Source organism: Aphelocoma coerulescens, chromosome 2, assembly GCF_041296385.1.
Source record: "Aphelocoma coerulescens isolate FSJ_1873_10779 chromosome 2, UR_Acoe_1.0, whole genome shotgun sequence".
NCBI lineage: Eukaryota > Metazoa > Chordata > Aves > Passeriformes > Corvidae > Aphelocoma > Aphelocoma coerulescens.
In genome coordinates, this window is record NC_091015.1 from 44,648,314 (window position 1) to 44,675,750 (window position 27,437).

General features: G+C 40.1%; 1 protein-coding gene across 2 annotated transcripts in view; it reads left to right on the forward strand.

Moving 5' to 3' along the window:
* Positions 1-11,489: 11,489 nt before the first annotated feature.
* The window catches only part of PLCL2 (phospholipase C like 2), a 100,893-nt gene continuing 84,945 nt past the window's right edge, over positions 11,490-27,437 (forward strand). Inside the window, exons 1-2 of one of the 2 annotated variants that reach the window (XM_069007241.1) lie at positions 11,490-11,752; positions 12,444-12,987. In XM_069007241.1, the coding sequence (XP_068863342.1) occupies positions 12,673-12,987 (315 nt within the window). In that variant the 5' untranslated portion in view covers positions 11,490-11,752; positions 12,444-12,672. Of the gene's footprint in view, positions 11,753-12,443; positions 12,988-15,357; positions 15,409-27,437 lie in introns of those variants that run through there. The other variant, XM_069007243.1, reaches the window with a different exon arrangement.

The window sequence follows — 27,437 nt, forward strand, 5'->3', positions numbered from 1 at the left end:
TGTGTTAGTTTTTCACATTTCCTCTTCTAGAACAACTTGAACATCATAAAAAATATAAGTAGACAAGCACTAGAAAATTCTTAATTAGGATCTCACCGATTAATATTTCCTGTTTACTTATATAGGTAATGTACACATATCAGGACCAAGAAGAAATTTAGCTCTAACAGAAAGCCTTGGAATTTTTGCTAAAATCCTTAATCTGAGTTATTTGACAGAAATCTGGAGGAAGCTGGAAGATAAAACCCTGTTGTTCTGACTCTGTGATTGTGTCCCTTTTAAACAAATTATTTCCTCCTAGTAGAGTGGTTCACTGAGATCTCAAAGCCTTGCTCTCAATATATCCCAGCAGAAACCACTTACAGACTCCTCCTTATTTTGGAGAGGTCTGTAAGTGCCACAGCTGAACTTTCCTCTGAAACATCATAAAAGGTGTACTCTCTTTCCCTTCTGTGCTTGCTACCTTCAATAAAGAACCTATAAGTGCCCACAAAATCTCATTCTTTGTGAATTTCTGTTAATGATGCTACATAGGAAATATACATCAGTAATGAGGGCAGACAGCCATTCAGTCTCTGTAGAGGAAGAATAAAAACGAAGTCTAAGCTGTGTCTCATGTCATTAAAAAATGGATTTGCTGGATTATAGGGCAAAGAAGCAACATTCAGCTTCCAAGTTGCAAATCTAGTTTATGACTAGAGAGGCAACATGATGTCAAGGTATCTTGGTGTTATTTTTTCTTCAGAAATGCTGGCTGGCAAATTTGGGGTTTGGACATTTGCCCTGTTTTACAAAACCCACTCCCTCACAGAGATGCAGGAACTACCCTTGCTGCAAGTGCTTGCCAGAGAGCAAATGAGGGTTGACAGAGACTTAGCCATGCTCTGTGGGGCAGGCTTGGGGTCACACTCAGACCCTAGTATGTCCTATCCTTGCAATCTTAACACACCAAAACACTGCAGAAAAACGTAACATCAATTAGAAACACTTTGTATTTACTGGAAGTAATTGTGTACCTTTTACGTGGGGTTGGATTGAAATTTGATACATTAATTATTCACAGAATATAAACTTGAATATTTCAAATAATCTGGAAGGCAATTATGATCACATAAAATATTTGTGTGATAATAGTAATTGCATATCAACTCACAAAGGGTTCAATCATTCAAAGTGTTGAATAGACTGTGTCCATCAAACACAATATTTCAGAACAGGTTTAGCTTTACACAAGTAAGTAGTCCAATTGACCTCACTAAGGCCACTCATCTACTTAAATGTCAACATGCATCTAAGTGCTTTCCTGGATTAGGGCCAGAATGTTTTGTCTTTTGTAAGACAAGGTCCTAAGAAGACCTGTTGCAAATGGCTATAGTCTGCAGAGTCCCAGGAAGGTGAAGCAAAATAAAAAAGGACAGTAACACATTATAACTTAGCTGTTCATTTATTTAAGGAATGTAGTTTATCATTAATGATTGGCATTATTGCAGACAGGACTATTGCTACTTGAAGGCAGTAATATTAGGAAATATGATCAGGTATTTGAAACATGTAATAGGCCTGAAAAGCAAAGGGACTTTGACAGAGATAGTAATTATCAGGGACTCAGAGTTACGGGGTTCTTTGGAAATCATTTTGCAGTAGGGGACTATTTTGTGCATTTCTGTTCCTGGAGTCCCAGCAATGGAGCTTCAAAACTGGCTTGCCTGAGGATGGAGTACACTCCCTCCGGATCCTTATCTCTCTGGAGAGTCTGAGGTCCATGAACTGCTGTCCACAAAGGTCCTTTTTAGAGGACTGCTCTTAGCCCCATTAAAAAATAAAAAAACCTAAATACAAGTGATTGTCTTTACCTTGATGAAAGTGAATATAAGGTGAGCCCAGGTATGTGACTGTGAATCAAATAGAATCCCCTTCAGGGTAGCTAATGTAGCTGTGGTTTTGCAGGTCATACTCTCAGTTGGTGTGGCCAACCTAACTTCATGCTCACATTAATAATTGAGAGTGTGGCAAATTTTCAACTGCTGCCTTTGTACAAGAAAAAAATGTCCTGTACGTAATTCTTCTTAGTTTCAAAGCAAAATACAGATATTCAGATACTCTTGGTAGTTTTAATTAATCACAGCTCACAAGATGTCAAATATGTAATGTCAAGCTGCTGCCCAGTACTTTTTGTCTCTCTGGGCATAACTGTCCTGTTTGTATTATACCAGTATTTTGCCAGTGTGAGAACCAAGGAATGAGTATATCAGCTATACCTAAATACACATAGTTCCACACACAGTTAGCACTACTCTTTATGCTTGGGTAAAGCAGAGAGAAGGCTTTAGCTAATTATAGTCTGCATTTGAAAGGAAAGCAGCTCTGTATATAGAATGTATATAGTTTTAATACTTGGTGGATTTGTAATGGTCAAACTGTTGTGTTGAAGTGTATAACGATGATGGAAGCTTTGCTTTGACTGCCAGATATTTCAGAGAAATTTGTGCTAGTGAACTGAAAGGTCAGTCTTTAGCTACAAGGAAAAGGAAGAATTACTGTGGAGGATATCTGTATATCTTACATTACCCCTATTTAAATTTAAAAATATACTAGACAATTTCAGGAAAACTAGTTCACATATAATGAAACAATTTTAATGCCTTGGGTAAAAATTCTTCCACTGAATTAATTTTGGATTCCCACTGGATTTGTAAGTCAATGTAAGATATGTTCACATATCAAAATCTTAAGTTGATTTCAAAACCCAGAAATTCAAATAAAGTACCTATTTAAAGCACCCACTGTTTTTCTGGCCAATTTTTCTCTTTTCCTTGGACAACTCATTTTTACATTTACAACCAGTGTTTGTGAGGTGTTTTCCATACTTGGTACTGTGGAACAGTGCAGTACATTGTTCTTTAGCTTCATTTGCTCCTTTCTCATAGTTTGTCTTGCTGGAAACATCTATTTCATCTGCTTCATGTAACTTCACCCATTTTTTTTCCAGAGCACAGCTTTGTATTTTATTGGGAAAACCAAGGATACTCAGAATGAAACAAAGAAAATAGTTGTGAATGTGTGTGTGTGTGTGTGTGTGTGTGTCTGTATGCACTTAGTCATAACCCAGAAATTGTGCTGATAAACAATGTGAAAAAAAAGCATTATTAATAATTCAAGAAGCTAGGCAGTGGGGAAAAAAAGTCAAAGTAATTGTTTTTTTTCTCCCAGATGAACAATATTTAAGCAATTTAAGTGGTGCCTCTTCAGTCAGAAGAAATTACTGAAGTCAGCAGAATTGAGGGTTCTGAGATAACTGGTCAGAAAAAAGAGCTAAACTTAGTTTTGAGGAGCTGGGTTAAACACACCTGCACTTCCAAATGCCCAGGGAACCTTTGTGAGGCTTTAAAAGATAGGAAGTTAAGTAAATCAGTCCCTGAATTTCATTGCCTATCTTATGTTAAAATGCTGTACTTAATGGAGATTAATCAAGATAATTCTCCTTCCGTTGACACCATCACCCTTTGCACCTGTACAGAATCATTTATGCAAAATGGTTGGTTTTATTATAGTGCCTCTTACTTGAGACTTCAAATAAGATTTAAGTGTACAAGGTGCCTTAAAATAATTAAAACAAATGAAACAATAAAGATGCAGACTGGTAGAAATCAGTGGACCCAGAGGATATACAGTGGTGAATCCTTTTGGCACACAGAGTGCTTCAGTTCTTCACTGCTTTTTATCCTAAATTCCTTCTAGCTACATACATATGACCAAGAAAATATTTTTCTAGAGAAAGATGACCAAGTGCTCAGGAAGACAGTCAGAAATTTTGAAGGTCCTGATTTCTAAATTATCCAGAGAATGTCTGTGTGCTCTTTTGGGAGCAGATGCAAGATCACACTGTTTGTGCTCCAAATTGGATGGCTAGGTGCCAGCTCTGAAATGGATCCCTACCTTTATACAGTGTCAACACCAGTGAGCCTTGATGTTGGCTGGGGCTTTTAGACTTCTCTGTAACACAGATACAAATGTAATTAATTTAAAAAAGATTAAAATTGGTAATTTGATCTTAGTCTTCACCGATAGGCAAATTCATGTCTTGTTTCTTGCTTAAGAAGAGCTTAGGAACTTAAGGGAAAAAGTGAAAGAATTTTAAATGGAGCAAAACCACAGCATCTCTTTCCACAGAAAGTGACTTTATTAAGTACTGAAATGACCAATGTCAAATAGTCAAGAAGCATGCATTTAGGCCTCAGCTGCTTCTGCTGGACAAAACACATATGGAACATATCAGTGTTGGCAATGTAATCTGCAAGAGAAAATCCCTTCTTTGGCTTGTGTCTGTTACTTCCTCATTGCATCTGAATGTGAGAAGCTCTTGCATACATATTCATTCCATGTGATTGGTCTCGTTTCCTTCTTCCCCTGTACAGTCATAACCCTTGACAGCTAAGTTAAGTTATTTGAATTTTATTTTAATATTACATTTTAAGACTTTCTTTGCAATAATATATTTTTCTTCCATCTGACCAATCTTGTTTAATTTCCTTCTGTCCTCTTCTGTGTTCAAATTTGTTTTTCAATTCTAATGACTAACTGTTCTTATTCTCTTTCTGCTACCATGGTTTTTCATTTGCCAATTCCTTGGCTTTATCTCCCTCTCTAATTTTGACTTGCTCTTTCCCTCAGTGTTCACTCTTTTCTTTTTTCCTGTCTCTGTATTAGTGCTATGGAATATGATAACAGTAATCCTGAAACTTATTATAAATAAATGTTAATGTTAATGTTTTTACCACTATGTTCCATTGTCCTTCTCTGCTGTCCCTTTTCATTAATTTTTCTCATTCATGCTCTTCCCCTACTATTTTCCTAACTTTTCTGGAGTCTGTTCTGTCCTTGAGCAGTGACTTAGGAATGCTCAGAGGGTTGAACTTCATTGCAGCTTCTTATCTTAGATGGAGGAGGAAAAAGCAATTTGTACAATGAATTCAAATGTACAGATCCCTACAGAAAGGGAAAGTCAGATGAGAAAAGGAAGGATGGAAGCGCTTTTTCTGTACAAGAAGGAGTTAGAGGAGTGCCAGCTGCAACAACTTTGTTTTCACAGCCTCCTGATACATGAAGGCAAAAACGTGGCAGAACTAGAAAATCTTCAAATACTGCTTAGTTTTACTGTTATCCCAACAGAGATTCTCCCTCCTAGTGACTCTTCTTCCAGGAGTAGGTTGCCATAGCAAAGAACAGAACAGAACAGAAGCTGGGAATTTCCTTCTGGTTTTTGGCAGAAGAAAAGTGGTACTTTCCCCTTACTTCAGCTGCTGTTTACTCAGAAAATGAACTGGCTGTATATTAACAGAGATTTTGTACATACATATATTTTTTTGAAAATCCAGAGAATATAGAAAAAGTTACATTAGTGGTCAGGACCCTGAGTTTCATGTCTGGTTTATTCAAAATATAAATGTATCAGAGAAATTATGAAGACTCTTACGTGTCTACTGACTCCTGACAGTTTGTGATAGTTGTACAACAGATGTTTTGTTAAGGTCTTCTGATCTGAAGTTTCAACCATAAGCCTATTTCTAGTAAAGACATTTTGAATATGCATGTGAAATCATCTGTAAATACAGTAAATTTTTAGCATTTTTAGAGCTAAAAATAAAGAAAACAAATATGACTGTTGACTTATGCTTCAGAAGCTGGAAGACTGAATAAAAAATTAAATGGTGGAATTGACTTCTGTTAAGAACTGTGCTGGTTAGTGCAACATACCCAAATCTACCATCCCTAAGGCACAGAAACTGATGTTAATTGCTCCTGTGAGCAATACAAAAATTAATGGGATTAAGGAACTCTATTACAAGCTTTAGGACAGGATACAATCTCACTGGCTGTTGTCTTGCAGGCTAGCAGTATCCATGTCAAACAGCATGAAAAACAATGTTCCCCATGTGTTACCAAACCTTTTAAAACCTACTTCAAATGATTTGTGCTGTGTGATTGCTCTCAAATGAATGAAAATAAATACATTTATGTCTTGGAGTGTAACAAGTTTCATCAACTCCTCTCTACACCCCTGTTGTGGGCATATACTAAGAATAAAATGTGATTTCTTGTAATTCAGAAAAGTTGCTAGGCTAAAGTAAATTATGTGGATTTTGACTGCCATTTAATAAAGGAACTTCATTCCTCTTTTATACATACATATTCCTCTTCCTGTGGTATTGTGTCGCAAGCTTTCTAACAAGACAAGCTGACACCAGCACACAGTTAATTGTTTATCAGCAGAAGTGTGTATGTGTTAACTCTCCTATTATGTCCTCAAAGATGAAGACATAACACACTGCAACTCCTACCATGCACATGCAGACCCAGTGTTTACCCTCATAGACATGATAAAATGAAGACAATTATAGAAGGAACTCTGGCTGTCAAAAAAATTCAATTGATTTTATTTACTTACCTATAATGGAAAAGATGCAGTTTTCCTCAAAGTAGTGAAAACGTTTAATATTCTGCTATGATGAGAATTCACAAAGCATAGAATGCTGAAATTACAAATTAAAAGCTTTATGTTTTTTTCTTTGTTGAAATTTAATGAAATATTTTAAAATTATCACTATTAACACTTTCATTAGTTTAAAAAAGTTTAGGTTTGAAGAAGTTATAAAAGCTCATTGTGGGCTATTTTATTTTCATGCTCCTGTAATAATAGAGTCAAATGCTTCAAATGACAAAAATAGATGGGTTATGAAATGTCCTGTGTCCCACAAGTCAAATGCTTCTGTATATACCCAGCACTTACTAACAAACGTAAGGAGGGACAAAATGAAATCTAATCCTTTGCAGAATACTGGCTCTCGGCCTGTTTTTGTAACTTTTGTAACTTCTCTTTAGAGGGCATAGTACAGCACCAGGAGATGGCAAACACTGTATGCTCTTTCTAATGATGCATCAGAAACCCTTCAACAGGTTTGTTGTCCCAGTCTCTTTCAGACAACACATGTGCCTCTGCTGAAGTGGGCACAGTGCAAGTCCTTTTCATGGTGTCTGCCTTTCCTAGTAGAAGAAAATGCAAATTTTGCTTCATAGAAAGTTTATCTCAAGTTGTATTGCTACAAAACAAGTTTTCCAAATGGTGATATTAAAGTCAAACGAAGAATATTTGATTTTCAGCCTTTTCAAGAACGGCAAACTAACAACATGCTATTAGAATATGATAAGTTGTAATTTCCTGTTAAAAAAACTCCAGGATCCCCAAAAGAGTTACTCAGAGTCAGTGCCTAGGTCAAGATTTTTTAAAAAGACTTAATTTCTAGTTTGCAAACCAAGGCCTTGAGGGAGGCCTCTGATATCCAGAAAGTCCTTCCTGTCTCCTTTTTAACTTTCCCTAAAGTCTCCTCTTTTAATGGGCAGGGAGGGAATGCTGTCCTTCAGTTTCTATAAACCTTGACCTTTTTAAAAACATATATACAAGAAGTCTCATTTTCAAAGCAATGTAATTTAAAGCTATGTTGCAACCAACTAAGCACCGCAGCATGATAGTCTTATTAACAGACAGTTTAGAGAAGAACTGTTGAATGAGCTTGTAGAAAAACACTCCTTCTGGATTCAAGAGTGTGTAGGGGAAGAGTAGATTTACTGTTAAGCTCTTGTTAATTCTCCACCATCACACTGAGTAGGCTGGTAGCCAAACTAAAAGGCTATCCTAAAGGTAGGATAGAGAGCAAACATTCCTTAAGCTGTATTTAATAGGCAAAAATGGTTGAGCTGCTTGATTAAAAAAAAAAATCCTCACACTTAGAGTCATAGAATCATAGCATATCATAAGTTGGAAGAGGCCAACAAGGATCATCAAAATCCAACTCCTGGCTCCTATAGTCATTGCTAATATAACAAACATTCCAAAATTGCAAAAAAAATATTTTCATGTACACAGTGTTAATAAATGCTCTGCAGTAGAGAAATCTGTCAATATAGTCTATGTTTGCCTACCTCTTTTTGCCATCTTTAGTGCACATTGTACTGTCTGCACATTTTATGTGCATATGACACACCTGTACTTTACAGATGTTGTATACAATAATGCATTATTTATAGATAAACTTTGGATTAATTATGAATCAGATTCTGACTGTAACAGGGCTGCTTAAACATGTATACTTAATTATAAAAATGTATAACAAACAAGTATGTGCTAGACTGTGACCTGAACAATCAAGTCAAGCAATTTAAATTATCACCGGAATTGTAGAGATACTTACAATAATGAAAAAACATATTTCAAGCAGAGGTGTCAGAAAAGCAACATTTAAACAAGATAATTGCTAATTAAAGTTTTTCATGTTTGGAATAAACAGTATTTAGTGTATGAGCAATAATCTGGTATTTGGCTTCTTTAAACACTGGTCATTTAGTCACTGGTTAGGGGTTTAAGCATATCCTGTTTCTTGGCATGTTTTTACTGCCATGCTATTTGAGTTAGAAAAGTTCAATGGGTAATGTTAGCTTAGCTGTGGAACTCTGATATTTAATAGGATTTTATGAAAATAGCTAATATGTGCACATGACAGCAAGTTCTCACAGTTAAATATTGTCACAGAAGGGTGTTTTGATTCCATTATAATCCTTATTTCATTTAACAATTAAACAAATAGAGCCTGCTGAGGCCACTATTGAATAATGATAAAGTTTCTTCACCCCTTGATCTTCAAAAAGTTGTGGCAAAGAAAGTATACAGTTCACATTAATATTACATTAGTTACATCAGTATTATCCCTGAGCTCACAGGGATAAATAAGGTCTCTATGGAATAGCTCAGTCTTGGTGACCATTTCTGGGATTTAGTTTATCAGAAATGCTTCCTTTTGTATATGGAAATATTTTTCAACTTTAGGCACTTTAAAAATGCATCTAAATAAACACCTTGGTAATTTAAAGAAGTCCTGTAGAACAGAATGGGGCAATAAGAAAAATCAGAGAATGGTCATCAGAAGAAATCATAGATATGGAGAATTAATTATTTGCTACCTCCATCTTGCTAGCACAACCTTACTAGTTTAGGGTCTAATACAATGTTTTTATCAGTAATTAAATTTCAGTATTTAGAATAAGCATAATACAGATACTGTTACACTGAGTTGTGGGCATGTATCCTTAAGATTAGATTCAGAAGTTTTACTATTTACTTTGTATTGAATCATCAACTTTACAGTCAAAAGTCTGGCAATGTCTGTCTATCATTCATTACAGAACTGCCAGGGCTAAAGTTAAATGGTTTCTTTTTCACTGTTGTTATCTTGTTTCTATACAGGTTGGACTGATAAGCAGAGTTGAAAAGGGTTTGTTTTAATACCTTTTTTCTCTGAGACAGGACTGATCAAATTTTGCTACAGGCCTTAAAACTGGTATTCTAGTATGTGCAATTTAAGCAGCAAAATGACAGAGAGCACACATCTTCCTCACCAGTTTATTGGCAACGCTCTGTGACAAATGATTCTAATAACATTTTGTACCTGTTGCGTATAAATCTCATCCTTCAGAAGAAGCAGCGACACTCCTAAAGACAAAGTGTCTCCTGTAGGGATGGTTTGTGATGTACACATCTGTAGATACAATACTGGATAATATTTAATATTCAAGGCTGACTTTTCCTAGTTAAATGGCAAGGCAAGGTGTTCAGGCAAGAGATGTTCACATAAGGGCAAATGGTAAAATCACTGTATTACCAGCTAATGAAAAACACACACTTTGGCTATTTCAGATCTTAAGTTTAATATTAATGTCTCTAATGTTTACAGCCTAAATCCTGCAAATGTGCAAGTTTTCATTTAACCTTAAGTTTTGTTAATAGTTTGATTAAATTGGGACCATATATGAGTGATGTAGCAGTGTCAGGTTCTGAACTTCCTTGACCCACTAGAAATGATACTGAATAAGTAATATTCTCCACAGAGCTTCGTACTTTCCTCCAATCTGCATCACACTTCATGGTTCCTTTTTTGCTGCAGTGACAAGCACCACTGTCCGGATTGCAGACAGAATATTGAAGAAAACACTCTCACCAGCACCAGTCTGTAAGGTGAACCATTCATGGATGTGAATCTTTTCAGGAAGAGGAGATTGAAGTAAGGGCTCTCATGCTCCAAGTGATCCAAACAGTGAACACACTCAGAAGACATCATCTCTGAGGCTCTGTGTTTTGGAGGAGTGTGCTGTCCCTTGGTATTCGGAAGGAGAGGATGGAGGTACCTTCCTTTTGGAGACAGCTCAGGGCAGTGGGCCACAAAGGTGTGGTTGCACTGCTCTGTAGTCCATGGTAAAGCCCTGGAGCTGGGGGACAGGACTGAAAATGTACCCTTCAGTCCAGTGTTTTCACCATCAGTGCACTGAAGGGGCTATTTATGCTGCCTTATTCAAGCCAGCTAGGATAGGTGTCTGATCTCTGTGCCAAGGTTCCAGGCACAGTCAGTGATCTCCTGAGGGCAACTGGGGGGAACCTAAATTAAAAGTGTAGTGCTTTCATTCAACTATAATCTGAGCCAAGCTCCTGCACTAAGCACTTCAGCCAAACGATGAAGGTCAGATGGTGTGGGCCGTGTTAGGTGTCTCTTTGCTCAGTGTGAGTCTTTGCATTCCTATTTCTGCGATTTCCAATTTTGCTCATGCTCTCAATATATTGTCTCCCCAACTGACTCAATTTCTGAATTTCAAGCAAAGGGCCAAGCGTCTCGACTGTGGCATTTCATTTCCCTTTATTCAACTTAATCGTGAAATATCAAGCTCTTTCAATATGCGGCCGAGTTAAGAGGTAAAAATAAACATGTGGCTCTCTGAATTACTGCTCTTACACCAAGTCCCTCCTGTTTGTCTCACAGCAAACCCAAACGAGTGTGTATGGGGTACGTGAGGGCACTCCGACCGAGCATGCTGTGTCGTGGACACGCCTGCAGGTACCCATCAAGTTGCAGTTTCCGTTAAGCTTTTAATATTCCAGCACTCCGTCACATTCGTTCGTTTATTAATTAATGGCTCTAACTGGACCAATTGGGCTCTCACTGGGCTGTCAGCGCCCGGTAGGACGCAGGAATGGTCGCTGCGCCGCCGCCCCCCGCCCTTCCCGCGCGCCGGGGCGGCTGCAGCCCCTCGGGTGGGCAGGGCGGGTGAAGGGCCCGGGTCCCCGACGGGAGGGGCGGGAGGAGCCGCCGTCCGGGGTGGAGGGGAGCGGAGGATGCGGCCGGGCGCGGGGGGCCGGGGAGCGGGCTCTTTTGTGTCAGCCCGGAGCCCGGCCGGCAGGCGCGGGGCGGGAGCGTGCGGAGGAATCCTCCGGTGAGCGCGGGGCGCGGGAAGGGGCGGGCGCGGGTCCTGCCCTCCGGCGGAGCGCCCCCGAGCTGCCGGAGGGGGGTGCTGGCGGCGGGGCCGCCAATCCGCGCGGGGCCGGCCCTGTGACTGGCGGCGGCGGCGGGGGGGGCGAGCCCGGATCGCTCGCTCAGCCTTCCCCGGAGAGTTTCCTCGCGGGGGCGGCCGGGGCTGCCTCTCCCCTCGGCGCTGCCGGCGTTTCCCCCCACGGGGCTGCTGCCGAGCATTGGGCCGGGGAAGGCGGCGGCGGCGGCGGCAGTAGCAGCAGCAGAGAGCGAGGGAGCAGCCACATGAATCAGTTTCTCTCTGTATCCGGCTCCGGGCAGAGGCGGCGACCATAGCGGGGAGGAGGGGAGAGGGGGAAAAGCGGCTACTGCAGCAGCGGCAGCCGGGGGCTTCCCTCGCCGCCGAGGTGGGTAGCGGGGCCGCAGCGTGCGGGAGGGGTCGGCTGCGGGCGGAGGGGCCGCGGGGGGCCGGGGGTGCGCTGCCCTGGCCGGGCTGTCTCTGCTCTGGGGCTGCTGCATGTCAGCAGGCAGCGGGAAGGGAGAAAAGTTGCCGAGGGCGCCCGGGGGCTGCCCCGCGGGGCGGCGGCGGTGACCCTGCTCGTGTTCCGCCGCTTCTCGCCGCCGCTCGTGGCCGGAGAGGGGCTGCGGCGGATCGTCCCCGCCGTGCGTGGGACGGGCTTTCCCCCGGGCCGGGGCCGGAGGCTTTGGGGCGTGTTGTTCTGCAAGTTCTCTTTTCGCTCCCGCTTCGTTGCTTCAGCGATTGTGGGTGTCGCTGTGTCAGGGTGAGAAAATACCGCCATCAACGCCTCTCGTTTTCCCGGCTGAGCAGCCCCAAAAGCGCAGTTCCTCCGGTCCCCTGCCGCCTCCCTCGCCCCTTGGCGGCCGGGGCGGGCCGGTCCCTGTCCCCGCGGCGGGGCTGCGCTCTGCCCGCTCGGTGCCCTCGGCGGGTCGCGCGTGTGCCCGGCGGGGACCCCGGGCAGCCCCTCTCCTCCCACGCGTGTCCGTGTGTGCGCGCAGGGCAGCGCGCCGCGGTGCGACGCTCCCCCGCCTCGAGTGAGGACGGGTTGTTACGTTTCGTCTCCTTTTCCCTCTCTCCAGGTGCTGCGGGACTGGTGCTCGCCGAGCCGCCACCGACACGTTTCGTTCGTCCCCCTTCCCCTCTTGGAGCTACGCGGCCTCGGCTGCCAAATGCGCGGGGGGGAGAGACTTTGGCTCAAAATCCCCCGATCGTAAATAGAGAGAAAGCGGAAGGAGAGCCACCGCCGAGCGGCCGCGGGAGGAGGGGAGGGGGGCAGCGGTGGTGCTTCTGCCGTAGCCAGGGAGGCTGATGGCGGAGTTTGGCAGCGGTGGCGGCACCGGCGGCGGGGGGCTGCCCTCCTCCCCGGGGCCGGTCCAAGGGAAGGTGGCCTTCAAGGCAGGAGATGGGGAAGGAGGAGGAGGAGGAGGCGGCGGCGGGAGATCCCGCTTTGACAGTGCGGGCAGCCGAGTCTCCAACGGGGACTGTGCCCAGCCGGGAGCCGGTGAGGAGCCGGGATCAGCTCCTCCTGCAAGCCCGGAGAGCAGCAGCAAAGATAAAGGATTTTCCACCAGTCAACAACGAGAAGGCAAACCCGGCATCCCCCGGAGGAGCAGCATAATTAAGGTAAGAGCTCTTGCTCCTCCCCATCGGGGTCTTTTTCTCTGTGACAGAGGGAGGGAGATGCGGGTGATACATTGGGCTCACAGAGCCTTGGCTCTAGATGAAAGGACAGGCGGCTTTTTTCTTTCTCTTTCTTTCCTCCCCCCTGTGGTGAGGGGACTTGATTTTTCCTTTGTCAGAAGTCGACAACAGTGAGAGGATGGCTTTGTATACATCCACACTTGAGGGTAGCTGGGCGTCATGTTTTGAGGTTTATTAAAGCAGAAGGCTCTAACTCCTGTTAGGGAAGGCGAGAGAAACTAGCTGGCTGGTGACAAGACAACATGGGCACCAGCCTGGCAGGGAAAGACATGAATTGTACATTATGCTTGTTATTTGGGATGCACCTGTGCAGAGCAATTTTGTGGCTCCATTGGCTTGTGTGTGTGACAGGCACACAGCAGGTGATGAGAGATTCGGGATGTCATTGGGCTGGGGGTGGGAGAAGGCATAATAGGGAACATTCTTCTTGTTAAAAATGACAGCTCGTTTAGCAGTAGGCTGAGTTGTACTTCACCTATAGAAACATCTTTATACATGGTGCTGCATATTCTGAACGCCTCTATTTCAGCTTGAAAAGTAAGGGGAGCATCAGTGGTAGAATGTAGCTTGGGCAAAAAGGAATGGGATTTAAAAATTTTTTTTAAATACAGTTATTTCTACAAATACAGTTGTTTTGGTTTATTAAATCTGTGGTTTCTGAGATATGTGTTGGGTTAGCTTTCCCAACTCCAGGGAAAAGGTTCAGAGAACATAGAGAAATTGCTCCGATGGTATAACAGCTGTGTTAGCTGTGAAATGAAACACAACTTCAAGTACTTAAGATCTGAGTTTAATCAAGGTTAGCTAGATCTAAATTAAACTGATGTGTTGTTTTCTTAGATATTTATATGTTTCCAAAATCAGCTGTGGTGGGCTGACCTTGGCTGGATGTCAGACACCAACTAAAGACACTCTGTTACTCCCCTCCTCAGCTGGACAGGGAAAAGACGATAGAACGGAAGGCTGAAAGGCTCATGGGTTGAGATAAGGACAGGAAGAGATCACTCAGAAATTACTGTCATGGACAAAACATACTTGACTTGTGGAAATGAATCAAAAATATAGGATAATAAGAAATAAAACCAAATCTTAAAAACACCTTCCCTCCATTCCGCCCCTCTCCAGTGGTGCAGGGGGATGTGGAATGGGGGTTGTGGTCAGTTCATCACATGTTTCTGCTGTTCCTTCCTCCTCTTGCGGGTAGGACTGCTCACGCTTTTACCCTGTTCCAGCATTGGGTCCTGTCCTACGGGAGGGACCATGAACTTCCATGAACTTCTCCAACCTGAGTCTTATCCACGGGGTGCAGATCTTCCTGAACTGCTCTAGTGTGGTTCCCACATGGGGGTCACAAGTCCTGCCTGCAAACCTGCTCCAGCCTAGGCTTCCCTTTGTCCATGGGTCCTGCCAGGAGCCTTCTTCAGCATGGGCTTCCCACAGTGTCACAGCCTTCTTCAGACATCCACCTCCTCTGCTGTGGAGTCCTCCATGGGCTGCTGGGGGACAGCTTGTCTCACCATGGTCTTTTCTGTGGGCTGCAGGGAAATCTCAGCTCTGGCACCTGGAGCACCTTCTCCCACTTCTTCACTGACCCTGGTGTCTGCAGTGTTGTTTCACTTGTCTATCTGCCCCCCCCTCTCTGGCTGCAATTGCTTCCTGTCAGTTTTTTCTCCTACCCTGTTAAGTCTTTTATCCCAGGAGTACTGCCACAGTCACTGGTGGGGTTGGCTTGGCCATGTTGGAGCTGGCTGGCATTGGCTGTGTTGGTCATCGGTGAAGCTACTGGCACCTTCTCACAGAAGCCACCCCTGTAGCCTTCCTGCTACCAAAATCTTGTCATGCTAACCCAAGAGGCATTCCACCCCTTATCATTAAAATCCACATCCATCATACAATCTTCACAAATTTCAGTCACATCAACAAAAAAGAATTCCCCATGCCAAAATCAAATACATCACCGTTACAACACCAAGCAAAACACACACAGTTCACCACAGTTAGAACATAAATTCCACACAATCAGCCCATGATGTGCCCATTATCTCTGTTGTTCTGTTGGTTGGATGATGGAAAAATGTGTAGAATATCAAGACTAGTAGTGTATTGAAAGTTGTGTTACTGTCTCCTGGACCTTGCTGTAAAAACCAAGGGGAGAGCAAGGGCAGTGAGCAGTGGAACACATTTGACAGGCTGTACCCACCCTTCCTGTTTGAGCAGTGGTGCTGGGCGTGTACGTGTGTGTGCGTGTGCTAAAGAAATTATAACAATGGACAAGGGGCAGCTGAGCTTGGTATTGGAATAACTTCATATTTGCTGGATTTGCCAGTGGTTTTTTTTTTACAGGTCTGATATTTCTTAAAGCTTTTTTGTTTCTTCTGTGGTAGCCCAGGAAAGACAGTAGTGTTGTTTGCAGTGTGTACCATGCTGTTGCACTACTTTGTAGTGTATGATTTAATTATACAGCAACCTTCTGCCTCTCTGGGGACCAGACAAGGTCACAGTACCTAGGGATTTGTGATATATTAAGATCAAGAAGCATGAGATAAGGAAATAGGTTTTGAATTACATTTCATGGATAGCCGAGTCAAGGTTCTTAGTTTCTACAGAAATTTTAGCACTTTGGAATACAAAATTATTCAACTTTCTGCTATTATTGCTGCTGAATACTGTTTTGCAGATGTGAACAGTAATCTGTGCAGCAGCCAAGAACTGATTACAAAAACTTTGTGTTATCATATGAATAATTACCTTGAGTGGAAGAATGTGACAACACTGCATTTAAGGTTATGTGGTCCATATTTATTTTAGATATGACTGTTTTAATACTTTTGGGAAAAATCACCTGTCTAAATATATTCTGAATATTATTCTGCCTGCTTAGTTCGGCAGTTCAGGTGGTTTGAATCCAGCTGTGTTGATGCCTGGTTTTCACTATGAAACCTTTTGGAACATCTGGCAGGGGTAGTAAACCTTAAGATGCTTCTTGCCTGCTCTTGCAGAGCAAAAGTCTGTAAAGAGTGGAAAAAGTAAGATGTAATATGTTTTTGGAGAGTGTTCCTGGAGTTTTAATAGCTTATATAGGTAAAGCTACTCTTAAAGAGGATACAAAGTAACCTCAAGGAACAGGTCTGTTCCATGCAGATGTAGATTTCATATGTTTGTGCAAAACATGACATTGTTAGTTGATCTGTAAAATGCACCTTTATGGAATATCTAAACTTAAATGTTGTGCCTGTCAATTACCGTGTCGGTTTTTGGGTCACAAACAGAAAATTGACATTTGAGTAATAGTTCTAGTTCAGACTAAATCCTTTAGAACCACAGGTTTGTGCATGAGAATCAGGAGCACAGATCTGTATTTTATTTTGGTTTCAGTCTGTGCTTCCATTGGCTGTCTATTTTCATAACTCTGAGAAGAGCAGTTGCTGCCTTTTTTCCCTTTCCTTTCTTACTTGCAGTCTCTGTTCCCTTTTTCCAGTAGCTCCATATTTTTTTTTCTGTCTTATTTATTTTGTGCACCTGCTAATTTTGACTTTTTCTTTCTTGTTTGGTATAACATGATGTACTCTTTGAGTCTGAAGTGACACCTAGGATGATGGCAGGTGGTACAGCTGCTATTACTGGAAAAAGTAACACAGGCTTTATACATAGTAGTTTACTTGGCCTTTCACTCTCATATGTCAGCTGTGTTTAGACTGAAAGGATTAAAGATTGTACTCTTCATTTGTAGCAATTTTTATGGAATAGCCTTTTTTATTGCTTGCCTTTGTTGTACCAAATTTGAGGGCTAAAGACTACGTACATGTGTTTATAGAGACTTTTCCAGTTTCTATTTCTTTTTCTCTGTATTTATGAGATTCTGATTTTTCAAGAGGCAATAGTGATGATGCATTGTGCATCCATGAGATTTAGGCTCTTGGATACCTGATTTGTAACTAATTTATGTACCACTTGTTTGTACGTAGTGGGTTTTGGGGTGATTGTTTTGTTTTTCCATAATATTTTCCTTGGTGCAGCTAGCTGTGGTTTCCTATTATGTAATTTCCTACAACATTTCCTATAATATTCTGTGAAATGAATTTACATCTTGCAGTTCAAAGTGGATTTAAGCATCCTGTGAACTTTTCTTAGCTGCTCTGACAGTTGGCAGTGAGCTTACTTTATTTTTATGTGAGGTTCCTCCACGCCTTTCTGAAAGAGACTTTGAGGTGGGTAGGCGTTTGAGAATCTTTAAGGCAGCAAGTGACTTGTGGTGTATGGGTATGTTTCCTCAGAGCTGCTTGCTTCCAGGGACATCCAATCAATGGTTACAGAACCTCATGGTTTCCCAAAGCTATAGACCTAGACAGAAAGAGGTCCAGGGGGATAAATATGTCTCTATTAGGAGACAGGTTGTGGTAATAAAATGAGAAGAGATACACTTAGGAGAAACTGCAGTTATTTAGGAAGGCAGCAGTGAGAAACACATGGAGAACGATGGCTTTAGCATTCTGTGAGCAGGAGTGGTTTTTATCAAGATGTGTGTGGAAGCAAAGTCCAGGGTGTTTTTTTGGCATACACCAATTCTAATCTCAGTGTCAATAAATTTCTTGGCTGACACCTTAAACAAATTTGTATCTTCCTTTTTTGTTCTGGTCTAAACAGAAGCTCTGTAAAGTCATGCACTTGCTGAGCATTGTCAACTCCTAAGTTTCAAAGTCTGTGAGAAGAGAGGGACCAAATTTAGCAGGTAGATCCTCTAGGGTATAATTTTCAGCAGAGCTTTGCTTTTGAAACTAAACATATCTATGTCTTTCTATGATGGGGGATTTAGGCAGCATATGCATCAAGATCTTATTTTTTCTTGTTGGAATGCCAGTATATGTTGCTATCTTGTTCAATCTTATGTGATCTCTAGTTCATACTGTAATACCCATTTGTATCAGGTGTACAAAATATGAAATATGGAGAATGTTGGACAGTGTTTTCTACAACTATGATTGTTTTAAATGCTTTAATATAAACCCTTTTGCTTTCATGGTAAACTCTAAAGTAGCATTTTCAGTGGACTTAGGTTCTCTGCAGTTCTAAATTATCTTAGCCACAATATTTGCAAGTCTTCATGGAGGCCTAGGAACAGGTCATACATATTTGGCTTCCGTCTGAAAGAATATCAAGGAATTAGGTTCCTGGACTCAGTTTAAAGTATATGTAATTACCTGATTTTCAGCCATTTTTCATATTACAAAGAAACCTGTGTAATGACGCAAGTAAACTTGATTAAGCAATCTTTGGCTCGAAGATGCTAAGGTTCTTTAAGTTCAAAGAAAACAGCCATGGAGAGGAAAGAAGGAGAAAACTAACGTGTTTGGTTTACTCATGCCCTTCCCCTTGGAAACAAAATGCTACAGTATCAGCTGAATTTCTTCTGGACACAGAAGATCTGTGGAGGAAGGATGTGGATGTCCCAGCAGTAAAAGATATTTTGCCCAGAGCCCATGTCCTAATTGACACCAAAACTGGCAGCACAAAAAGGCATATATTTAGGGAAGAAGGCAGTGATAGTTGAGCTCCCTGTCTAACCTTGGACAGCCATTCAACTAGACAGCCAAAGTGTAAGTTTTTCTGAGAGGCTGTTTCTGGATTTGTTTTTGTTTATTTTTTAGTTTTCTCTTGTTTTAATGCAGATCTGTCTTATCTCTTTGGTTTGTCAGTATGAAAGACCTGAATAGCTAACTGCAGCTCCATGAATCCTGGAGCTTTCTTTTAGAGGATGCTGTCTGTGTGATTTTTTGGACTCTCAGCTAGATTATAGAAGGTTACCAGCACCTATCCATATTTGTGTTCCTTCTCCATCCTCTACTACTGATTGTGTACTGGCTTCCTAATTTTTAAAAAATACAATATTTTGAAAAGAATACTTTAGCACCATAAAAATCCTATCTTCTGTGATACAAAAGCTGTATACCTTAGGTATTTCCATAGAGTATCATATATATACATTACACCTATGTATCAGGCAGTTTACTACATGTTAACAGTGACACTGTATGTCACAGCCACTGAGTGGGTAGGTTGTACATTGCATTTGGTCTGTGTTTATATTTGCATTAGTAGTTTCTGTAGACTGCAGTAATCGAAATTTTATTTGAAGATATGTAACACACAAAAAAAAGTTGTTTGTAGAAATGTAAGTTGTTTGTAGAAATGTATACATGAGGATACTGCCTTTACATGGTTTAGTTAGCTTATGTACTGTAGCCCACAAAGAGAAGCATTTTTTTCAAAAGCTGACTTGGAGCGGGAGCTTAATTTGGATGAATTTAGCTTCTCTGACTTCTCTTCTGGAAGAGCTTATCGGTCTATTTCTCTTGACTGAGTAAAGAGCTTGGCTAGTGTGAATAATAGCAACTCCTTCACCCCCTCTGCCCACAAAACCTTAGACTATCCACAAAGCACGTTCAGTCTGTTCAGTGGTGAAAAATTAATTAATGGAATTAAAAATCATTATGAATACCTGATGAGATTTTTACTTATGCCTACTATCAGGCTTGATCAGTGATATGACTAGTTTAGCCTATTTTTAAACTAGGAATTAGAGCAGTGGTGTCCTGCCCATGGCTCACAAATAGTACGCTACTTCCATGATTTGATTGCATTTGTGGAAGATTAAAAGAATTTAAACAGAGACTGACAGGACAAGTTAATTGTGTAGTTTCCCAGCCTTTGCTGGTCCATGGGTGATATTGCCATCAATCCTTGTATTATTTGCACTGACTCTATTAGGGAAAGACCCTTATATAAAATTTGCCAATTGTCAATCTCTAAGGATTGACATGGATTCTAAATTATTTATCTTTTCACACATGTGGGATTGTGTTCAAAATTTAGAAGTCTAAAGGGAAACAGACTAGCAGGTAGATTTTGGGGGAGGAAAGGTGTATAGTAATTTGTGTAATATACATGGAGAAGAGGAAATAATGAAAACGTGATAAAAATCAGCAATGTATATATATATTGAAGAATGTTTAAAAATAGGGCTGGAAGAGACCTCAAGAGGTCAGTCTACTCTGCTCCACTGCTCTGCTACAGGATCGACTGTTAATACATTTCAGTATGATGCTTTTTGTCTTTTAATGACCTTTTGTTTGTGATCCTTCTATGCAGGCTGCTGCCTGATTGTTCCTCTTTGTAATGGGCAAAAGCAATCATCTGCAAAGAGCTTGTACTTGTCCTACTAACTGCATTCTAATTATTTCAGATTATATCTTCGGTTTGTCAGGTTCTTTCTGATTTTAACGTACCTTCTAACATACATGCAGCTCTTCCACCTTCAGGTAAACATCCTGTTTTAACTATGCTCTCATTTTATCATACATGGTACATGATTTTTTTTGGGGGGGGGAGGGGATTGTTAAGTAGATTGTTATAGATTTTGGTACAAGATCAAATTATATATTCCATGGTTAAAATAGAAATTGGTTATTTGTATTCTTCACCACCTGTAAATTGAGTGATATGATGTTGCAGAATCTAGTTCAAAAATACAATTATGAGAAAATGTTGTTCCTTCTAAATATGTTAAAATAATAGTTGGTAAGTACAAATTGATATTATTATTATAACTGGATTGTAGCATTGGCATAAAATGGGCCCTTTGGAGGGGGCTGGTTTGTTTGTCTTTATGGAGAGTAAGTAGCAAGTGGCCTCTTTCCCTGTTTTGCAGCTGTGTTTATGAAGACTATTGTTACTGGTTTATAGTGGATCTTCACATCTGGCATGCCTTTCAAACATGGGGCAGTGCCATCACTGTACTTCCTGCTGTAGGAACTACAACTACCCTGTTGTAGAAGGCTGTGCATGAAGCAGTTCTTTGAAAGGATTGTTGCCCACCCTCTTGACTACAATACATCTCTTAATAATCTACTTAACTTGCTTATTTTCCAGAGCTGTCTGTATAGACTCATCTGTCCATTGTTCCTGAAGAGGAACATCCCTGAGTTCACTCACCTTTTCCTTCCTACACCTTGACCTCACAAAACATGAATATTCAAAGCAGTGAAGAGTGCACTGTAGGGAGAGACTGGAATTCAGCAGTACTGAGGCTCACAGTGTTAACTGGTACAGCCTTGGGAGAGTAAAATAGCTGTGATTTGTTTCTGCCTCTCTTGGGATTCCTTTTAATGTCATTTGGCCTTTTGGAGTAAGTAATGAAATATCCCTGAGTACTTATGATTGTATACCATGCTCAGGAATCTTTTCAGATACCAAATTTTCACGTTCTGGAAATAAGTGCAGGCGGACAGGAAGTATCTTTAAACAAACAAACCAACTCCTTTTCAGAAGAGCAGCTGACAGTTTTATAAAATGAGCAATAAAAAATAGCAAGATATTAAGCTGGGTTTCAAAGTTAACTATAAAAGTCTTTAACAAAAGAAACTTATTCAGACGTTTTATTTTGGTATAAGAAATGGGTACTGTACAAGTATATAGCAGATAACTGATATTATGCATATTAGTGTAATGACTGTCCTAATGCCTTTGCTGAAATTGATTAAAATGGTTTGGTATTGCCTTTAAATTATGAGATAATCCATACTGCAGAAGAAAAAGACCTGCAGCTTTTTTCATAAAAAGCACTTCCACAGAATTTTCAAGATCTTTTTATGGTTGAGTTTCTGTGATTATAACTCCCCCTCCTCATATTTTTTTTCCTTTCTTCTTACCAGCATTATTATTTTGCTTACACTAAGAAGAGGCAGAGCATTATACATTTCTGTGTGTGCTTTGATGTTTTAGCATCTGTGAACATATCCCCATCCTTTACTGCCCTTTTTAGTGTAGGATAGGAGAGGAAGAATGGTTGTGAAATTCTGCAGCAGCAGAATGGTCTGCACGGGTTTTGTTTTGTGAAGTACCTCTTATGATGGGAAATCCAGGATGCTTTATATATTTCATTACCTAGTTCCCTGTGATGAAAGTGTTTGACATTGTCAACTGTTCTAGCTGCATTCCTTAAAATAAAGTGTAAATGACTGCTTATTTTAAAAGATATAATTTCATTGCTTTGTATTACCAAGGTGTAGTTTGGACTAAAAGGACAGGAATTCAGCTTGTGTTGAAGCTTTTGTTAAGAATATTTTCTTCCTCTTGTTGGGGGTTTTAGGATAGGCAGTTACTTATTGATTTTAAGTAACTCATGTGAACAGCACAGGAACACAAAAAAAGGCAAGACAGTGACTTTGTATATTCTACCATGCTTTTTTGTTTAGTAAATTTAAAGCAGAATGAATCTCTTTCATGTACGTATTGTAGGAAATGTTAGTTTCTGAGTTGCAGAAATAATACTTACATTCAGTTGCAATATTGAGATGTTTACAATGTAAATACATACATTTTTGCTACGTAAGGCAGGAAAAACTCAGTAACAGTTGGAAATAAATCACTTCAGGAAATCAGTCTTGAATCAACTGAAATGTATTTTGTTGATTACAGAGAATGCTCCCTAAATAATTTTTTTTTTGAAATCTGTTGATAGCAGTTTGTTACAAAAAGCCAATGTAAATTCTAGAGTTCAAGACTAATATTCATGTTAAATGAGAATGTATTTCATCATGGCACATTACTACCACATAGTGGAAAAAGCTAGATCAGATGTAAGTCGTTTGAGTCTGTGTAGTATTAGGTTTTTCTTGCTTTTGAAGAACCTTCCAAGAACGTCATATGGCCTATTGGATGTACTTCATTTGTTAAACCCAAGTGTCCTCTAATTTCTCGTTCTTCCTGGTTGTAGTAGTTGCAGTGATGTGTTTCACAAATGTTATTTGAGGTTAACACTTTTCAGCTTAAATAATGCGTTCCATGTGCCTCATGCTTGGTCCTTCTTCAGTGAGCAGCCAGCCTGGTCTGGAATCTGCTCTGACAGTGGTAGTGTAGTGTGGAGCCACTGAATGCTTCCAGTTGTGAGAATTACCTTGTGGTGTTTTGTAGATCCTGAAGGATGCTGTGGAAGAATGGATAGTATTGGTCTTTCACTAGCCTGCTTGGCCTGGATCCGGTTTGTGTCTGTCACCTCACTTCTTGTGTCACCCTGCCTGCTCGTCCCTCCCTTTCTTGGGTCTCTCTGTGTCCGTCATACAGTTTGGCCTTCCTGCTTCAGCAGTAACAGACTGGCCACGCTCTGCTTTTTGTCTGGAACAGCTGGTGGAGAACCTTCTATTCCCAGCAAAGTGCTGGATCAGAGTAGAACTCTGTGTGCTCTGTGCAGTACCTCCTGTCTGCTTGTGAATCCCCAGAAAAGGAGTGATGAAAAGGGAGTGGACATTCCAGTGCAAGGCTCTCAACCTTCCCCAGGGGGTTTAAGTCCTGCAGGCTTTGGGGCTTGAACCTGTCTGTGATGAAGGCTGACTGCACAGCTTGGGGTAGATGCATCTGTTTCCCCCAGCCTTCAAAAGTTCCCAGCCCTTGTGAATTTTAAGGATGGCTGAAAAGTCCATTTGGCTCATGATATTGCCTCCAACAGGAAGAATAGAAAAAGCCTCCTTTCCTGACATCTGCTTCCAGCCTTAAGTGATCTGGAACTAAGATGCATTTAATCCTTATGGGTGGTTTTTCCTCCCCATTAATTGTCAAAGGCCAGTTTGACTTTTGGAAGCTTTTCACCACTGTAACATCCTATGGCAGTTTCTTAACTATGTGTTGTGTGAAGAAGTCAGGTTTTTTCTCTTTTTTTTTTTTTTGTTTCTTTGCATGGTTTTACCAGGCAGCTATTTACTTGTTTACCTGGTACCTCCTGTTCTTATGTTAGAAGAGCACTTTCTTTTTTCCACAAATGAGCTGAGACATGTTCCTCACGTTTGCTTTATGTAATTTTTTTTCCTGGGCTAAAGCATCTCAATTTACGTTGTCGTTCTGCCTATTGAAGCTTTTCTGTGCTTTTTTTTTTATCCTGGCACCCTTTAATATGTTTTTTTCCTACCATTTTATTAATTTTTTGCAATGCAGGACTAAAATGGTATTCCAAATGTGTGCCAGTCAAATGTGTAAATCTACTATAACGTAATGAAGGTTTAGCAATATTGTGATACTAAATTGGACTGTAATTTATTTATTTTTAGTGTTGTCATCATCAAATATTTAAATGGTATCACTGCTGCTAATTGGCAGTGGGAGAGTGCTGCTAAAACCTTTTGCTAAATATTTAAAACCTTTTTAAAGGACTATGTAGGAATGTTTATTCTAGTGATGGTAGTTGTGTTGGAAGTGGCTGCCATTAACATCTTTGCAGGAGACAAATCTTTTAGGAAGTCTTTTTGTGGTGCTGGTGACACAAAACATTGCTGATTAGCACATCGAGCTTCTAGCTGTGGTTGACTTTTAAGGTTCTTGTCCAACACTTGGGTTAATGGATTATTTTATTCAATCTTTTATTTCTTTTGCTTTTATAATGTTTGAGGCTTTTCAGAATGCCTGTGTCAGAGTCCAGAAGAGTCAAGAAGGCATTTTTATTCTTCAGAAAACTCATACAAAGTATAACAACGAGATCAGATAGCTTCCTGAAAATAGAATATCTGAAGTTTCACTTCAGAGAATTATTCAACTGAGGATTAAAATGATTATTAAATACAGTAAGTAATGAAGGACAAACATAACCAGAAGTTTCTGTGTCCCACAAGATTGATACAACAGCATTATCTTGGAAGGAAATCCCAACACTTTATTGCTTGTCTGTCTTTTCTCCTCTGAGGAGGGAAACTGGTTTGTTTTCTTTCCCTTCTTCAGTACTTTCTCACTTCTGAGAAGAAAAGTCATCCCTATTAGCCTATTCCTGCTCAGTTGGACTGCTGTGTTGAGACATACCTTTGTTACTCCTGAATTCCTGAGGATTTTTGAATCCTCATACTTTTGTGAGCCCATTTTGTGACAAGAATCCAGTGTCTGACTCATAATTTCTGAGCATCACTGTCAGCAAAATTATCTTTATGCACTTAAGTCTCAAAGCTTCAGGTAATTCTACTGCTTGTTCTAAAATGTCTTATTATGTGTTATTTTTCTTTTGTGTGTAAGTGACATACACTCAGTTGGAGTAGCAAGAATAGAACATGTCATGGATTTTAATTGTTTTACATGTGGAAATTAATATTTCTGTCCATAAGTATTGAACTTGACCTCCAAAAATAGTAGTTTAGGAGTTTTTGCCATGCTGGGAGAAAATTCACCATTTTTTTGTCCTGATAATTGCTGATGATGTTTTATATTAGTTGGAAATCACAGGTCAAATGTATACTTTCAGTGGGGTCAGCTGCAGAAAATACTTTTCTTTCTTCTACATCTAATCCCAAATTCAATTCAGTCCTTAGTGGATATATAAAATTTACTATAATAATTTGAGTGCCTTGTGATGAAAGCTTTGGCCACTAATAATGACTTACAAGATTAACCACTTGCCAAATATCTAAGAATCTTAAACTAATCTTATTTTAAAAAAATGAGATTCTAATGTTTAGATTTATAATACAGTTAGCAAACGATTTCTTCATGTATTGGAAGTATTCTGAAGTGAATTTATTGAATTACTGAATTAATTTCAGGTCTTTTTCACTTTTTCTGGTGAATTTAGTAAAATTACATGATGGGATACCATCATGCAACTAAATGCATCTTTTGTTGAGAAAAACCTGTCACCTGGAGATCTAACCTACTGCTTGATTATCCACCATCACATAGACTTTATGTAAATCTGCTCAGTATGCTTTATCAAATGATATCTTTGGCTGAAGTAATGGAGAAATAAGATTTTTCTGATGTGTTCTGTTAAAATACAGTGTAACTGTTAAATGTCTACAATTTTTTTGGTATAAAATAAATATAAATAAGAGTTTTTAGTATATAAGGCAAATGCAGGGCAGTATTATGTTTTTTTCTGTTTGGTTCAGAACCTTACTCCCAGCTGCCATGTCACTGAATTTTGCAAGAGTCAAAAGGCATCGTGGTGAAAGCTACTCCCTACTTTTTTTTCATTACTATTTAAAATATTTAGAATACACTTCTGTAGTCTAGAAATGCACACCTTGTAACCTTTTCTTATTTTAAATGTCTCATCTGCACTGCTTACAATGGTTGATGGGAATTAATCATGGGCTTCTGCTGCAAACTTCTGTTGGCTGCTTTGACCATAAGCCAGGTGGTTTTTTGTCTTTACTTCTTTTTTCCAGGATTTTTCAAAAACATAATACAGACTGAACTCTTGGTCCATTGATTTAAAAATCTTATGTAATTGTTAACAATGTAGTTGTGTAAACCTTCCTCTTTTTACTTGTTTAGGAGGCTTTGGTAACAAACTTCTGGGAGTCCTTGCAGGACAATGTGAACTGTATCGGTCTTGCACTGATCAGGTGATTATACAGTTAAAGATTCTTAAAATGCTGTTGTTGACAGACAAAACTTCAGAAAAAAGAGTAAGGCCTCAATTCAAAGCTCTCAATTTGTTATACTAGAAAGGATGACAAAATGTTCTGTATTATTTCAGGCCAACAACTTGGCAGAAATTTAAATCTGAGTCCAAGGCTCCTGAAACCAGAGGCTTGAGAACGCAAGCAGGTTGCAGGGCTGGTAATGAAGGGAAATACAATAATTACACAGACAGCTGAGATATAAATCACAGTCACAGTGTTTAAAGGAGTTACTTGGAAAATGTAGTATTCCATTTGATAAGAAACAGAAAGAGGTATGTTATGTGTGGAATATATTCCTTGTTGCTAAGTAGTAGGGCAGTTTTTGAAAACTGGTGGGAAAAAAAAGGATTTTTGGTCATAGGATGAGCTTTATGCAAAGAATAATGTGATTGAATGAGGGAAACTATTTTGCAGTCCTTTTCCTACAACTTTGGTAGCTCATAGTTTTCACAGATTTCAGCAGCATACAGCATTGTGGAAAGCTGCATTTACTAGTATTTTGCAGCGGGTTTTTTTGTTGGTTTGGTTTGGGTTTTTATTATTTTTTTTCATTGTGGAGTACCAGTTAATTTCTTGCTGGAAAGTGTCTTGGGAGATCTTATTGTAAAAGATAGTTGTTGAGCAGCAGCAAAATCCCTCTGTGACTTGTCAAATCATCTTGCAACCCTACAGTGTATGAAATGAATGTGACATTTCTTAACCCTCTTTCTGGAAATATGGTTCTTTTAATGATGGTTCTTACTTTATAAGATTTCTTTTTTAATATAGACAGAATAAAATTTGTGCCCAATATTTTTGTATTGTTACTACCCTGTTTAAATAAAACTCGTGGTTGTGTTAGGGAGTAGGCTTCTTCCAGTGGGAAAACAAAACATTCTTGCACCTGCTGTGTTGAGGAAAGGGAGAGAGGCAACACTTTAGAGAAAATAAAAAATGTTT